At 54.2% G+C, this 13,517-nt stretch overlaps 1 protein-coding gene across 1 annotated transcript in view; it reads right to left on the bottom strand.

The window, feature by feature from the left end:
* Nucleotides 1–13,517, bottom strand: part of MROH2A (maestro heat like repeat family member 2A) — a gene marked incomplete at its 5' end in the record, with an annotated part of 41,404 nt that overhangs the window by 22,744 nt on the left and 5,143 nt on the right. The window contains 14 exons of the mRNA XM_033112448.1: nt 45–152; nt 598–650; nt 907–1,048; nt 1,475–1,515; nt 2,584–2,740; nt 4,877–4,987; nt 5,318–5,437; nt 5,759–5,835; nt 8,053–8,166; nt 8,252–8,330; nt 8,517–8,609; nt 9,736–9,879; nt 10,423–10,574; nt 11,324–11,422. Of these exons, the coding sequence (XP_032968339.1) occupies nt 45–152; nt 598–650; nt 907–1,048; nt 1,475–1,515; nt 2,584–2,740; nt 4,877–4,987; nt 5,318–5,437; nt 5,759–5,835; nt 8,053–8,166; nt 8,252–8,330; nt 8,517–8,609; nt 9,736–9,879; nt 10,423–10,574; nt 11,324–11,422 (1,490 nt within the window). The remainder of the gene's footprint in view (nt 1–44; nt 153–597; nt 651–906; nt 1,049–1,474; nt 1,516–2,583; nt 2,741–4,876; nt 4,988–5,317; nt 5,438–5,758; nt 5,836–8,052; nt 8,167–8,251; nt 8,331–8,516; nt 8,610–9,735; nt 9,880–10,422; nt 10,575–11,323; nt 11,423–13,517) is intronic.

Below are 13,517 nucleotides of genomic sequence, written 5' to 3' on the forward strand. Positions count from 1 at the left end.
AGTCCCCTCCCTGTTTGAACTGCCCTGACGCTGAAGGGACCAACCTTCTCCAGAGAGGGGCTGTCAAAGCTCTCAATCTGATTGTTCAGCTCTTTGCTCAGACGTAGGCTCCAGTTGGAACCCCGAGTCTTCTTGAGGGAGTTTCTCAGAAACTGGGGAGGCAGAAGACATCGGTGCTCCAGGAAGGCTGTATGATCTTAAGGAGTGATGCCCCCTTTTCTAGCCCCTTTTCCAATCTCTGGACCACCCGACCACAAAGCCCTGGTCCAGTGCTAATGTTTGGTGGCCCCGTGGGTCTGGGAAACAGTTGCGGCTTGGGTGCTGGTGGGAGGGGTGCCACACCCCCCCGTGATGATTTCCTGAGCACTTGATTTCTCAGAGTGGAAGGCCCTTTGTTCAGAGTGGAAGGCCCTTTGTTCTCCCGTGCTGATAGATATAGCTGTGGACATGCTTGCTAACCTCCAAGTCTTCCAGCAGAAGGAGAATGTGTCCTTTTGAGGCTCCAAAACTCCCCACATGCCAACCCTACCAGGTGCCCTCTATCGTCCCTCCCCTTTCTCCCCGCCCTGACCTCAGCTGGCTGGGTCACCTCTTTACCTGAATCAGCTTGTCCTCCCAAGTCTTCTGATTCCAAGTAAACTCAGTATGTTCTGCAGAAAGAAGGGTCACACATGCCACTCTCTTCTGCTGCTCCCCTCTGGGGCATCTCCTTACCTGGGCCTGCAAAGGCCTCCATGGGTGGGCTCACCACACACTGCCTTTCCCTCCCCACCTCGCCAAGGACCAAAAGAAGCTGTGCTGGTCCACCTCAAACCTCAGCTCCTGTTGTTCAAGCCACGTGATTAGGACCCCAGCCTGTACACTTTGAGGGCAGTTGGCTCGGGGTGGGCACCCCGGGTACCTCACCTTCCAGGTACTTGACCAGCAGGGGGATCTCCAGTTCCCACATGTCAGCCATGGCTGGCGCAATGCTGTGGCTCAGGATCCTCAGGAGGTTGAGCATGGCTACCCCGCGGCCCTCCCCCTTGTAGGGGGACGACATCAGCACCTGGAGGGCACCAAGACGCCAGTGGGACTCTGCCTGGACTGGGCGGCTCCAGGCACCTCGCTCCCAGACAGGAGATGAGGGACAAGACCACGACGCCCTCCCCACCCCAACCTTCCAGGGATCCTAGATCAGCGTCCAGAGTCCACACGAGGAGCAGGACACGTGTGTGCAGGACTGAGCCCACCCAGGGGGCAGGCAGGCCATTGTCCAGGGGATGTTTGGAGGCTGCTCAAAGGCTGAAATGGAGGAATCTGAGAGCAGGTCCCTGACACATCTACCCGAGAGGGACAACAGGAACCAGGAAAGGTCAGCCATGCCAAGCGTCCAGCTCCCTCCTCCCTCTTAGGGCTCTGGGAAGCTCAAGGGAGAAGCGCCACAGGACATGGCCTCAGCCAGGCCAGGGCACAGCCCAGGCGAGCCACTCACCAGGAGACGGGCTAGCAGCTTGTGGGGCGTGGGCAGGTCCACTGAGGAAGAAGAAGATTCAACCCCTCCTGAAGCGCCTGGCCTGAACCAGGATGTGCCCCGTGTCCCGGAGGGAGGTTTTCCCCTGGGAGGTGTTTCCCGGACACCATCCCATTGTCCCCATAATGGAATGTGGGTCTGCATAGGGGTTTTCCGTAAAGAACATAATTTTAATTGGCTTATCCTGAGAAGAGTGGAGAATCGTGCTATGCGCTGGGATATAGAAGATGTTATTTTCAGGATATGCCCACTTTGTAGTGGGCAGCAGGACCTGCCATGAGAGTGTCTGTCTCCTCCTGGGAAACTTGACATTTGCTGAGTCAACAGTAATCAGACAGCTGCCCCCACCTCTACCCCAACCGCAGGCCTTGGGAGTCAATGAGTCCATAAGAAGCAAACATTTGGACCACAGAGCAAGGGAGGACCAGAGCTGCTGAGAAGTTGCAGTTTGGGGGGGGCAGGAGAGGACTCAGCCCCAGAGTGGGGATGGCGGGAGGGTAGGGGCATAAGGAAGGCCACAGGGGGTGGTCTAGTTGGTTGCTCAGAGCAAGCTCCACCCTTTGCTGTCCCTGGGTCCTAAAGGGCTCCCAGAATCAGCTCCACTGCCAGCCACGTCCATCCAGCAAAGTCCCCAGCCCATGAGAGAAACCCCCTTGGGACAACAGTGTCATGCCATATGTAGGGGGGCCGAGTCATTTTTTTGAGAGTTTGATATGAACAGTGCTCAATCATGGGGACCCCCAAGGGGTGGTTTGCAGAGGACTCAGACAGGACACCCCTAATTCCTCCAGCTGGTTCACAGAAGCCCAGAGAAGTCACACCTAGAGAGAGGCTGAGCCAGGACCTCGGCAGGGTGGGAGCTGGGCCTGTGGTCTGGCCAGGGGTGTAGGGATGGGAGTGAGATGCCAGAGGAAGTTGGCCCGCTGCTAACACCTCCTCCACTATGGCAGAGCGGGCCTTTGGCCTGGCTGTGTGGACTTCAGGACGCTTCCTGGAGGAGGGGAAACATTCCACAACAGGGAGCGGCCCACCTGCCCAAACCCACCAGGTGGCCCGGGGATGCTGCCCACCGTGCCTGCTCCTGCCAGACCAGCTGGCCTGCACATCCTGCACGTCCTCGGTGTGGAGCTGTTGTTCCGCCAGGTTGGTGAGGCTGATGCAGATGGGAGTCAAAGCCTCGGTGAAGTCCGTCTCCATGATATAGCACAGGAGCCGCACCCAAAACTCCTGCGGGGGGAGGGCGGGATTAGCCGGGTGTCCCCTGGCCACATGAGGAGATCGGTCAGCTTCCCTCACCAATTCTCCAGAACCACGCCCCCACCGCTGACAGCCTCAGCCATGACTGGCTCCGCGGCCAGCCCTGCTCTTTGTCAGGGCCGTCTAAGCGGCACCCACCGGATAGGGCTAAGGGAGTCAGCTAGTCCTGGACGCCCAAGCTCCCTCCCTGCTCACCTCACACAACTCCACACCCATCACGTCCTCTGTGACAGCGCCCTCCCTCTGACCCCAAATCCTGTAGAGGTGCACACGGGGCAGATGACCCAGCCGTGCTTGCTAACAGTGATGGCCAGTTTTGTGTGTCAGCTTGTCTTGGTGCGGGTACCCAGTTATTCAGTCAGACACTAATCTAAGTGTGGCTGTGAAGGTTTTTGTAGGTGTGACCAAGTCCACAATCCATAAAGGAAAATATCCTTGATGGCATGGATGGACTTCATCCCATCCGTTAAAGAGTCTTGAGAGAAAAAAAAGAACAGTTTCCCTTGAGGAAGAAGATATTCTGCCTCAAGAGTTTCCAGCCTGCTGGCTTGCCCCACCAATCCCCAACTTGTCACTCCCACCACTGCATAACACAATGCTTTGAAATACACTGAAAACATGAGCGTGTGTGCGTGCGTGTGCATTTGTGTGTGTCGTCTGTGTGCATGTGTATGTGTGTGTGCATGTGTGTGTGCATGTGTGTGCGTGTATGTGTGCATGTGTGCGTGCGTGCACGTGTGTGCATGTCTGTGTGCATGTGTGTGCATGTGTGAGTGTGTCTGTGTGCATGTGTATGTGTGTGTGCGTGTGTGTGCATGTCTATGTGCATGTGTATGTGTGTGCATGTGTGGCATGTCTGTGTGCATGTGTATTTGTGTGTGTGCATGCGTGTGTATCTGTGTGCATGTGTATGTGTGAGTGTGTGTGTGTGTGTGTGCACGTCCTACTGGCTTTCTTTCTCTGGAGGACATTGACTGATACAGATTCTTGTAGCTGTGTCTCCAGCCCTCCAACTTCAGCCTCCGTCTCCCCTCTCCTTGGATGATCATTGAACACCCCCAGCTAATCCTGGTGCCCCTTAGCCTCACTCCACACTCCTGGGAGTTTGGGGTGAGGATCCTGTGCCACCAACTAACAAGTGCTGTCACTCGACCTGTTCTGGCCACTAGGGCTAGAATCCCCAGCTTCTGGTTCCCCCAGGGAGGCAGTGTGGTAAACTGAAAAGAGCATTTTAATCCTGGCTCCACAATTTACCAGCCTCAAGGCCTGGAGCAAATGACTATCTCACTGAGCCTTAGCTACCTCATCTATAAGAACAGGGTAATAACAAGAGACCCTCCCTCGTAGGGTTTGGGGGGATAATTAAATGAGATTCTACATGTTGCACACCTAATAGCACCTGCTAGATGCAGGTACTCAGTGGATTGTAGCAATCCTTATTCTTCTCATTATTTCTGTAATTAAGACAGTCTGCCACTGATTAGGGCCACCTAGCCTGTGGCCTCATTTAATGGATCATAATAAACTCCTTGAGCTGTCATGGTAAATTTTTCCTATCTTATTGCTATGTCACAGTGTGTTGCAATTAAAAGTTGACACATTTGTTTCCTCTTAAGCCTGTGAACTCCTTGGAGTCCTATGGAGCCCTTCTGGTATACGCTCTCAAGTTCCTCTTTTGCATAGTAGGAACTCACTGAATATTTGTGGAATTAAACCACTAAAATCATTTCTTTACACACCTTTACACACACACACACACACACACACACACACACACACACACACACCTGGACTGAAGGGCTTTAAGGTAACAAACACATTTCAGGCAATAAGTCAACTGATACGTATTGAGGCCTACTGAGTGCCAGGCACTGCCTTAACATCTGGGGGCTCTAAGCTCCCATCGAGGACCCGCCTCTGGAACTGGATCTTGAAGGATGAGAGCTCAGGCAATTGGCAGGTCGGGGCCCCCAGGCGTCGCAGTCAGTGGGAATGGAAGAAACAGAGTTCTGGGCATGCACCATTCCCCTGAGCCTGGGCAGTGCAGACAGGAGCCATCAGCTGCAGCATGCCAGCCTAGCGGGCAGGTGGCTGGGGCGCACTCACGTTGGTCATCCCACTGACAGAAGAGGTTATGATCCTCACGATATCCATGGTGACTTTGTGGACCATCTTCTCCTCCAGGTCCCTCTGATAATAGCTCTCCCGGCGATTTGTCTGGAATGCAGAAACGAGGGGTCCCTGCTTGTGGGCTGGCAAGGGGCTTGTTGTGTGTAGTCTTGGGTGTGGTCTCCTCACCCCCACAGGGCTCGATGCCCAGATACTGGCACTCCAGGGTGCTCAGGCTGTGCATATCTCTCTGTATTTTCTAGGCTTCTGCCTGTGCGGTTGCACCCATCTTTCCCTGCAGTTTACCATGTGTCTGTGTACTTGTGTCATGAATGTAGATGCATGGAGATTCAAGCTCAGGTACATTCTTTCTCCAATGCCTTGGAAACCGTTTCCAAAGTTCAGCTGCTCCACGATCGGCATATCAGGGCCACTCACCAGTTTGTAGGTGGAGAGGGTCAGCTGCACGGACACGTACTTCAGGCCCCAGCCTTTGATCCTGTCCTGGAAGCCAGACAGAACCAACTGGCCGATGATACGCAGAATAGCCATCCTCACCTGAGGGGAAAAGGAGCAGACACGCTGGGGTTTGGGGTAGGCTCCCGGCTGGGGGTGCTCTGGGAAGGACGGGGCCTCAGGGCCCCCTGCACTCTTGGTAAGGGTGAGAGTGAGAGTGGGGCCACAGCTTCGATGGGCCTCCCTCTCCTCCAGCCCTCAGTGCTGGCCAGGAAGCTAAGTTTTCCATCAGAAGGCGATACTTGAGGAGACCAGCCTCTACCCACAGACCTGGAGAGGAGTGAAGGCTGCCCACCCAGCTTCCCTTTGCTTCCCCAGAAAAGAACCCTGAGCGCCATCCCCTGCCGGCCTCTGCCCTCTTACCTTGGAGCGAGTGTCAGAGAGGGTGTTCTTGACCACCCGAATGGCCAGGTAGATGGTCTTGATATTCATTCTGGGCTCTGAAAGAGGAAAAGCAGCCTGGAGGGCCGCCGGCCTCAGGGCTGGGCTCTGAGGAGCTGCCCAGAGTGGTGAGGCTCCAAGAGCACGCCTTGCCCAGACAGGCTCACCCGCCACCTTCCCTGGGGAGCCAGGCGTCAGGGGGCTTGTCCACATGGCAGCCTCTGAGAGCCTCCAACTCACCACCACATGCTGAGAGGCACTTCCCTCAGAAGCCCCCCCGTCCACAATCCCTCCACCCCCTGTGCCCCAGCCCAGGGGGCAATGTGTTTATGCTTCGCTCCCTTGGCCTCTGCTTTGTGTGTCTCTTTTGAACCTAGTTGGACTCTCCTTGAAAAGCGGGGTCTCCACCTAAGAACTCTTTAGTACCCTCAGCTGGGACGCACAATGCTCAGCACACAGTGGGCTGCCTGGGCTCAAACCCTAACCCTGCCACATCCCAGCTGTGTGACCTCAGGTGAGTTACTTAGCCCTTCTGTGCCTCAGTGTCCTTGCCTGTAAAATGGGGATAATTACAGTACGTCCCTGACAGCTGTGGGGAGTAACAATGAGCTAACACAGTGCCTGGCACACAAGACGTGCTGCTGTGTGTTTGCTAGTTGTAGAGCTGGTGACAGCACAGCCACTTAAAGAAAGAAGAAGATTCAGGGAGGTGAGAAAGCGCCACCATGAGAAGGCTCTGGAGAGATCCGGTATGGACAGAATTAGAGTTAGGCCCTCAGGTTGATGCTACGTTCAAGGTTAGATGTGACTGGAAGTCAACGCTGGTGGAGGAAATGAGGACGGGATAGAGGGTGGCAGGTAATCAGGCACCAAAGGGAATGATATTGTTCTTCTGAATATAAAAATAGTACATATTCACTGCAAAATTAAAATAAAAGATAACCACTGCTAATAGTTTTGGTGTGTCCTTCTAAACCCATTTTTGCATAAATAAACATATAGATTTCTTTCAAATAATCGAGGTCCTGCTCTATATACTGTTGCCTACTGTATTGTTACACTTAATATAGAGAAGGCAGCTTTTTCATGAAAAAGTATAGATTGACTACATTCTTAATGGTTGTGTAATATTTCATTATGCGCATGTAGTATCATTTATTCCACAAATTCCCTATAGAAAATTATTCAGGGTTTTTTTCTGTTTTGCTTTAATGCACAAGGTTATAATGAACATTTTTGTACAATTACCTTTGGCCCATTCTTTCTTTCAGACAATTGATAAGTAGTTGGATTGTGGAGCCTAGGTTTTGGTCCCTAACCAAGTGAGCATCCAGAATTCCTTATGAATTTACACCCCTGTCAATGCAGTATAAGAAGCTTATACTAGACCAGGAATTAGCAAAGTGTAGCTCACGGGCTAAATCCAGCCCAAAGCCTGCGTTTATAAATAAAGTTTTGTTGGAACACAGGCACCCACTGCAGTCTATGACTGCTTTTGCTCTACAGTGGAAGAGTTGAGTAATTGTCACAGCGACTATGTAGCCTGCAAAGCTGAACATATTTTTACTATCTGGACTTTTACAGAAAAATGTCTAGACCAACTCGAGTCATTATCATCTCTGCCCATCGGACAGGTAAAAATGGTCTCGTTGCTGCTTAAGTTTGAATTTCTTTAACAGAGGGTTTACTGTCAACAGAAGGTCCTTCATATACAATTGCCCAGTTTATGCACTGCAGGAGGGCACCCCTTTGAAGGGTTGAACAGGAGCCATCCCTGCTCTCCCCAGGTCATACACATACAGGGCCGTATGCTGCCAGCAGGGGGCGCCTGGTCCAAAACATGCTGTCTGAGCTGCCTCATTTGGGGACAGTATTTCCCTTTTGATATCAAGGCCAGGTTTACAGTTTGGACTTAGGGGTTTAGAATCAGGGGTGTAGACTAAGGTTGGGCATTGGGTCAATGAGGCTTTAGGGCTATATCTACATGATATAACTAGGCCTTATATTCACTTTTGATTTAGCTTTGGGGTTAGTACTAGGATTCGGATGAACAGTTTTAAATTGCGACTCAGGTGGAAGCTGAGACTCAAGGTTTAAGGAGAGGGTTGGGGGTGGGGAGAGTGGGCCATGGTGCTGGTTAGGTCCAAGGATAGAAAACGTGAAGCAGCCGAGACCTGTGCTCCTTGTCCCACCCAGTAGTGTCTACCAAAGAGGAAGTGACAGAGGCCCAGCCGTGGGTGACCCCGTCCTCCCCTGACCCTCCCCGCCTTGCTCACCATCGGCGCTCACCACTGCCCTAATCAGGGTCAGGGTCCCCACGCGGGTGGCCTCCTTGCTCATCTCCGTCTGGCTAAGGAAGAACTTCATCAGCTCCTTGGGGTAGGAGCGGGCTGCAGGGGGAAGGATCGTTTCAGTTGTGCCCACGGAGCCAGAGGAGGGGAGCAGGCAGCGCCGAGCTGGGGCTCAGAGCCTCACCGAGGGCTATGAAGCAGTGCACGATCTCCATGAGGTTCTGGCTGCTGTACTGCTGCTGGGCAGGAGCCTTGGTGCACACCTGGGTGCAGGCGTGCAGGGAAGGTGAGTGAGCTCACGCTGCACAGCAGGATGCAGGTGTATATGAGCAAGGAGGGGCTCCACCACCGTCCCCCCTTTGTCCTGGTGGGTCATGCCATGGGCTGCAGCTCACTTCCTCCTGATCCACCCCGAGAATGCCATGCCCAGACAAGCTTGCCAACCTCACCTGGACATGTAGCTCCGTGAAAATGGTGTTTAGCTGCATCGGGGGGACGGGGGTGCTAGTGATGACCGACATTTCGAGAATCTGCCTCAAGACCTGCAATGGACGGGCAGCTGGGAGCAGATGGCCTTCTCCAAACTCTGGGTCACACTCTAGACCCTCGCTACTCAGTGTGGTTAAAAGTGCAGCCTTTCGGGTGTGCCCCAGACCCGCTGAATTTGAACTTGTGTTTCAACCAGCCCCCAGGCGATTCCTGTACACAGTGAAGCTCGGGAAGCGCTGGGCTAGGCCACCGAGCGTGACATTCTAGGTCGTCTTCACCTTTCTCTCCTAGTCACCTGGAGGTGACTCCCATTCTCCAGCCAGAATGACCTACAGGTGGCTCCCTAAAACCGTCATTTTCATTTCTTCTCCGTGCTTTTACAGGTAAGGACCACGCCTCGTGTAGACGAGTGGCTGCTTGACAATACACGTCAGCCCAAGTCAGACCTGCACCCAGAGCCCTGCCACAGCTCCACCTGACACGGGTTAAAGATTGTCATCGTGGGCCGAAGGGTGTCCCCCAGAATTCATGTCCCCCTGGATCCTCAGAATGTGACCTTGTTTGGAAATAGGGACTTAGCAGACGTAATTAGTTGAGGGTCTCAGATGAGATTGTCCTGGATTTAGGGTGGGTCTTAAATCCAACGACCGGTATCCTTCTAAGAAGAGGAGAGGACACAGAGAGACGCAGAGAAGAAAGCCATGTGAAAATGAAGGGCAAGTCTGGAGTGACACTGCCAAAGCCAAGCAATGCTTAGGGCCATCGGAAGCTGGAAGAGGCAAGAAAGGATTCTCCCCTGGAGCCTTCAGAAGAAGCGCAGCCCTGCCGACGCTTGATCTTGGCCATCTGGTCTCCAGAACGATGAGAGAATACCTTTCAGTTGTTTTAAGCCACCCACCTCGCGGTTCTTTATTACAGCAGCTCTAGGAAACTAATACAAAGACCGCAGCCCCACTGTGGGCCCTAAGACCCTTTGGGGTCTCGCTCCTTCCACTTGGAATTGCGGCGTTTCCCCAAAAACCTTAAAAGTGCCAGGTCCTATGTCCCCTCGTAGTACAGATGGTGGGTCTGCTGTCAGATGTCAAAATATCTGACCTCCCACCTTCCCGCCAGATGACACCCCTGGGGACACGTGGGAACGGAGCCTTCAGCCGGGACGACCACCCCCTTGGCCCGCACCTGCGTAATGAAGAGGGCCTCCAGGCTGCCCTGGTACTCTGCCAGCAGCAGGGGGATGTAGTCGTACACCTGCTCCCGCAGGTCGTCGTTGGGCAGGAGGAGGTTCAGCATGGGCTTCAGGGACTTGATGACCCCCAGCTTTACCTACCACAGGAGTGGGGGGGTGGGGGAGATCTCTGGACTCCTTGGCCCAGGATCCACAGACGGGCCCAGTGATGTCAGCCCCGTCCACAGAATCAAGGACATGTGACAGAGGGGACCTTGGAAGTAGCGTGGAGTCCTCACCCAAGGCCCCAGTGGTGGGCAGTGAAGCCAGACTGTCCCCGTGAGTCCTGGCTCTGCCACGTAGGTGACCTTGGGCAGGAGCTAAACCTCTCTGTGCCTCAGTTTCCCATCTGTAAAACAGTCATAAAGTTGACATGGAGATAGCTCCCGTAGGTAAAGTTCTCGGAGAGCACCTGCCTGCAGGTGACCCCTTGTCTAGCAGCGTTATCAAGCCGGCCTCCTGAGGTGCCAGGATGCATTTAGCGTCACAAGCCCCCAGCTCTGCCATTAGTCAAATCACCGTCTCTCTGGGGATCCAGGAGTGATGCTGGACCCAGCGGAGTCTCAGCCCTCCCAGCCCCACAGGCTGGGGAGCTGTGACCTGGGGGGACCTCGGGGCCCCTGGAGAAAGGCATGTCTCACCTCTGGGTTGTGGTTCTTCAGCCACACGGTCACGAAATAGCGATACATTGGGAAAAGCTTTATAGCAAACTGCTCCTCGGTCATCACGGGGTACACGCTGTCCTCCAGATGCTTCAGGTAGAACTGCACTGTCTCACAGAAGGTCTCCATGGCTACCGTGGGGAGAGGGGTGAGCCCGGAGGGGCAGGAAGCAGGACAAAGCCTTCCCAAGTCACCTTCTCCAGGAGGGAGGGAGCGCTCACATACTTCCACAGCTGACAGGGTACTGAGATGGCCAAAGACAGCCCAGAAAAATCCTCTCTACGTCCTCCCTCTCTGCCCTTCCAATCCCACACAGCCTTCTAATTTTTATCTCATATACCTGTGTGTGAAAGATACCCCCAAGGGGATGTTAAGCACGCAGGTATGTCTAGGCCTCATCGCTTGAGATTCACAGACAGGGGTCGAGGGTGCCACCTGGAATATTACTCTTGACCCACACCTGGGACTCCAATGCAGAGGGTAGCAAACACGAGTTGCCCTATTTTTCTCGGGTGTCAGGGACTTGGGGACCATGTAAACATTATGGAATCAAAACCTGGGGCAAGGAGATCAGATGTAAAGAGCATCTAAGACCTGCCCGTCAGGCCCGACATGGAGACATTTCCCCTGGTCTCCATCTCCTGTAAATCCTAGCACCCTTCTCTGGTCTTCTCCTGAAATGCTTAACCACAGAGCAAGCTAAAGCCAGCCACAGGGACGGCTTCCTCCCCCCGGAGAGCCAACCAGAGGCCACACAAATGTCTGGGAATAAACAAACAACCCGTCCCTTGTTCAACAACCCTTCTACCTGCTCCTTACCCCAATCTGCCCTCCAGCACCCTGATCGGGCCAGACCTGCAGGCCCGCGCGGGACACGTACCACCACAGATCACCTGGCGCATCTTGGCTTCGTTGGCGAGTCTCAGCATCGTGAATATGGTAGCCAGGGTAATGCCCATGTAGGGCATGAACTCAAACACTGCGCGGTGGGGGACAGGCCACGGGGGGGGGGGGTCAGCAAGGAGAGGACAGCCCAGCCCCCCGCAGTGCAAGCCAGGGGAACCCCACCCCTTTACCCCGCTGGGGCCACAGCTAATGGTGTGGAAGTCAGTGTGAGGTAAAAGAGGGAACTAGACGTGGACAAAGGGAAGACAGGAAAGGGAAGAGGAGCGGGAGAAGGGGAGGAACAGGAGAAAGAGCTGAGACAGGGCCACAGGGAAGAGCGGGAGCGGCGGGCGTGGGGGAGAGAGGAGACACAGGGGGCTCTCAGAGGGCGTCCGGCCGCCGCGGAAAGATGCCTGGCCCCTTTGGCTGTCCCACAAATGTTCTGGACGAATGAAGAAACAGGGAAACAGCCGGTGAGAAAGAGGGACTAAAAGATGGCAACAGGAACACAGAAGAAAGGAAACAGCTGGGAAAGGGTGAGAGGAAAGAGAGGTTGGTGCAGAAAGAGAAACTGGTGACAGACCCACCCTCGGCTCCTGCTCCACGGCCAGGCCTCCACTTGCGCTGGGAGTTCCCACCCCGGCCAACTCACCTTCTTCAGACTTTCCTTCCCAGCCTGGGCCCCTCCCTCCTCTCCATCCGTCTGTTCTGTCCGTCTTTCCTGGCTCTTTGGCCCCGGCCCCGCAAGCTCCTCCAGCTGCCATCTCATTTCTCTCCCCTCACAGCGAGCGCTGACCCCCTTGTCACAGTCTCTCCTCCCTCCTCTCTCCAGCCCCCCAGGCCCCATCCCTAACGTGCCACAAAACTCTTCTCGGCCAAGCGGCCTTCTCCAGCCTCATCTGACCGGATCCCTCCACAAGGTGGGTCACAATTGGCCTCTGGACCCTTTCTGAATCATGTTTGTCCTCACAGGCCCCAGGACGACATACCGTCCTCCCCTTCCTCCCCACGCCCTTCCGATCCCCCTAAGCCTTCTCAGTGCAGGGGCTTCTCCAGGCTGGGTGCTGACTCTCTTCTCTCTGCTTTCACTCGCTCGGGGTCAGTGGCTTTGAACACCACCTATGCTCCAAAGCCCCTGGTAGGAAGTTCCAGCCCAGACCTGACCTCTGAACTCTGCATCCACACATCAACTCCCCACGTGACCTCTCCACTTGGCCATCTCACGAGGAGTGGGAACTCGGTACATGCAGATGAGGTTTTTTCAGCTGAGCCCCCAAATTCTCTTTCCCCGTGTTTCCCGCCTCAGGATGTGAACCCACCACACACCCAGTTGCTCAAACCTGAAACATGGGAGTCATTCTCGGTCCCTCTTGTTCCTTCACCTTCTGCACACAGCTCACAGCAGTCCCATCGACCAAAGCCCCATCTAGATGTCACATCTGTCCACAGCTCACCAAACGCGATCCAGCCCAAGCCAACGTCCCCTCACATTTACACATCTCCCAATCCATCTCCATCCTCCATCCACGCAACAGCTAGAATGGTCTTCCTGGGACCTAAGTTTCATCAGGCAAGCCTGCAACCTAAAATCCCTCAATGGCTTTCTAGTACCCTCGGTTATAGTCCAGACTCTGTACCCACTTGGCCTGCCTAACTCTCCAACTTCATCTTACACCATCTCCCCGTCACTCTCTAACTCTTAGCTCTTCAGGGATGCTTTCTCTGCCTCAGGACCTTTGCACATGATGTTCTCAGTGCAGAATGTTCTCCCCCACCCCGTTCTTCACATTATATCAGCATCTCATCCTTCAGGTCGCAGCTGAAGTACCTCCATGAGGACCCTACAGAGAAGAGGTCCTCTCCCCTCATCCTGCTCTCCTGCGGCCACCTGGCTGCTCTCTTCACACCCATCATCCCATATTGTGTTCACCTATTTTCTTGTTTATGGTCCTTTATGAGGGTAGAGACCATGCACGTGGCCACGCACCCACCACAGCGCCTGCATGGAGCAGGCACTCAGGGCCCGTTTGTAGAATGAAAGGAGAGGGAACGAGAGAGAAATGTTTGGGAATAAACAAACAACCCGCCTCTTGAGAAAGGGAGATCACAAGAATGGAGCCTGAGAGGAAGAGAGGAAAGAGAGAGGTTTGGAGGAGATGGAATAACAGAGGAATAGAGACCGACATAGA

This window comes from Rhinolophus ferrumequinum, chromosome 8, assembly GCF_004115265.2.
Source record: "Rhinolophus ferrumequinum isolate MPI-CBG mRhiFer1 chromosome 8, mRhiFer1_v1.p, whole genome shotgun sequence".
Classification (NCBI taxonomy): domain Eukaryota; kingdom Metazoa; phylum Chordata; class Mammalia; order Chiroptera; family Rhinolophidae; genus Rhinolophus; species Rhinolophus ferrumequinum.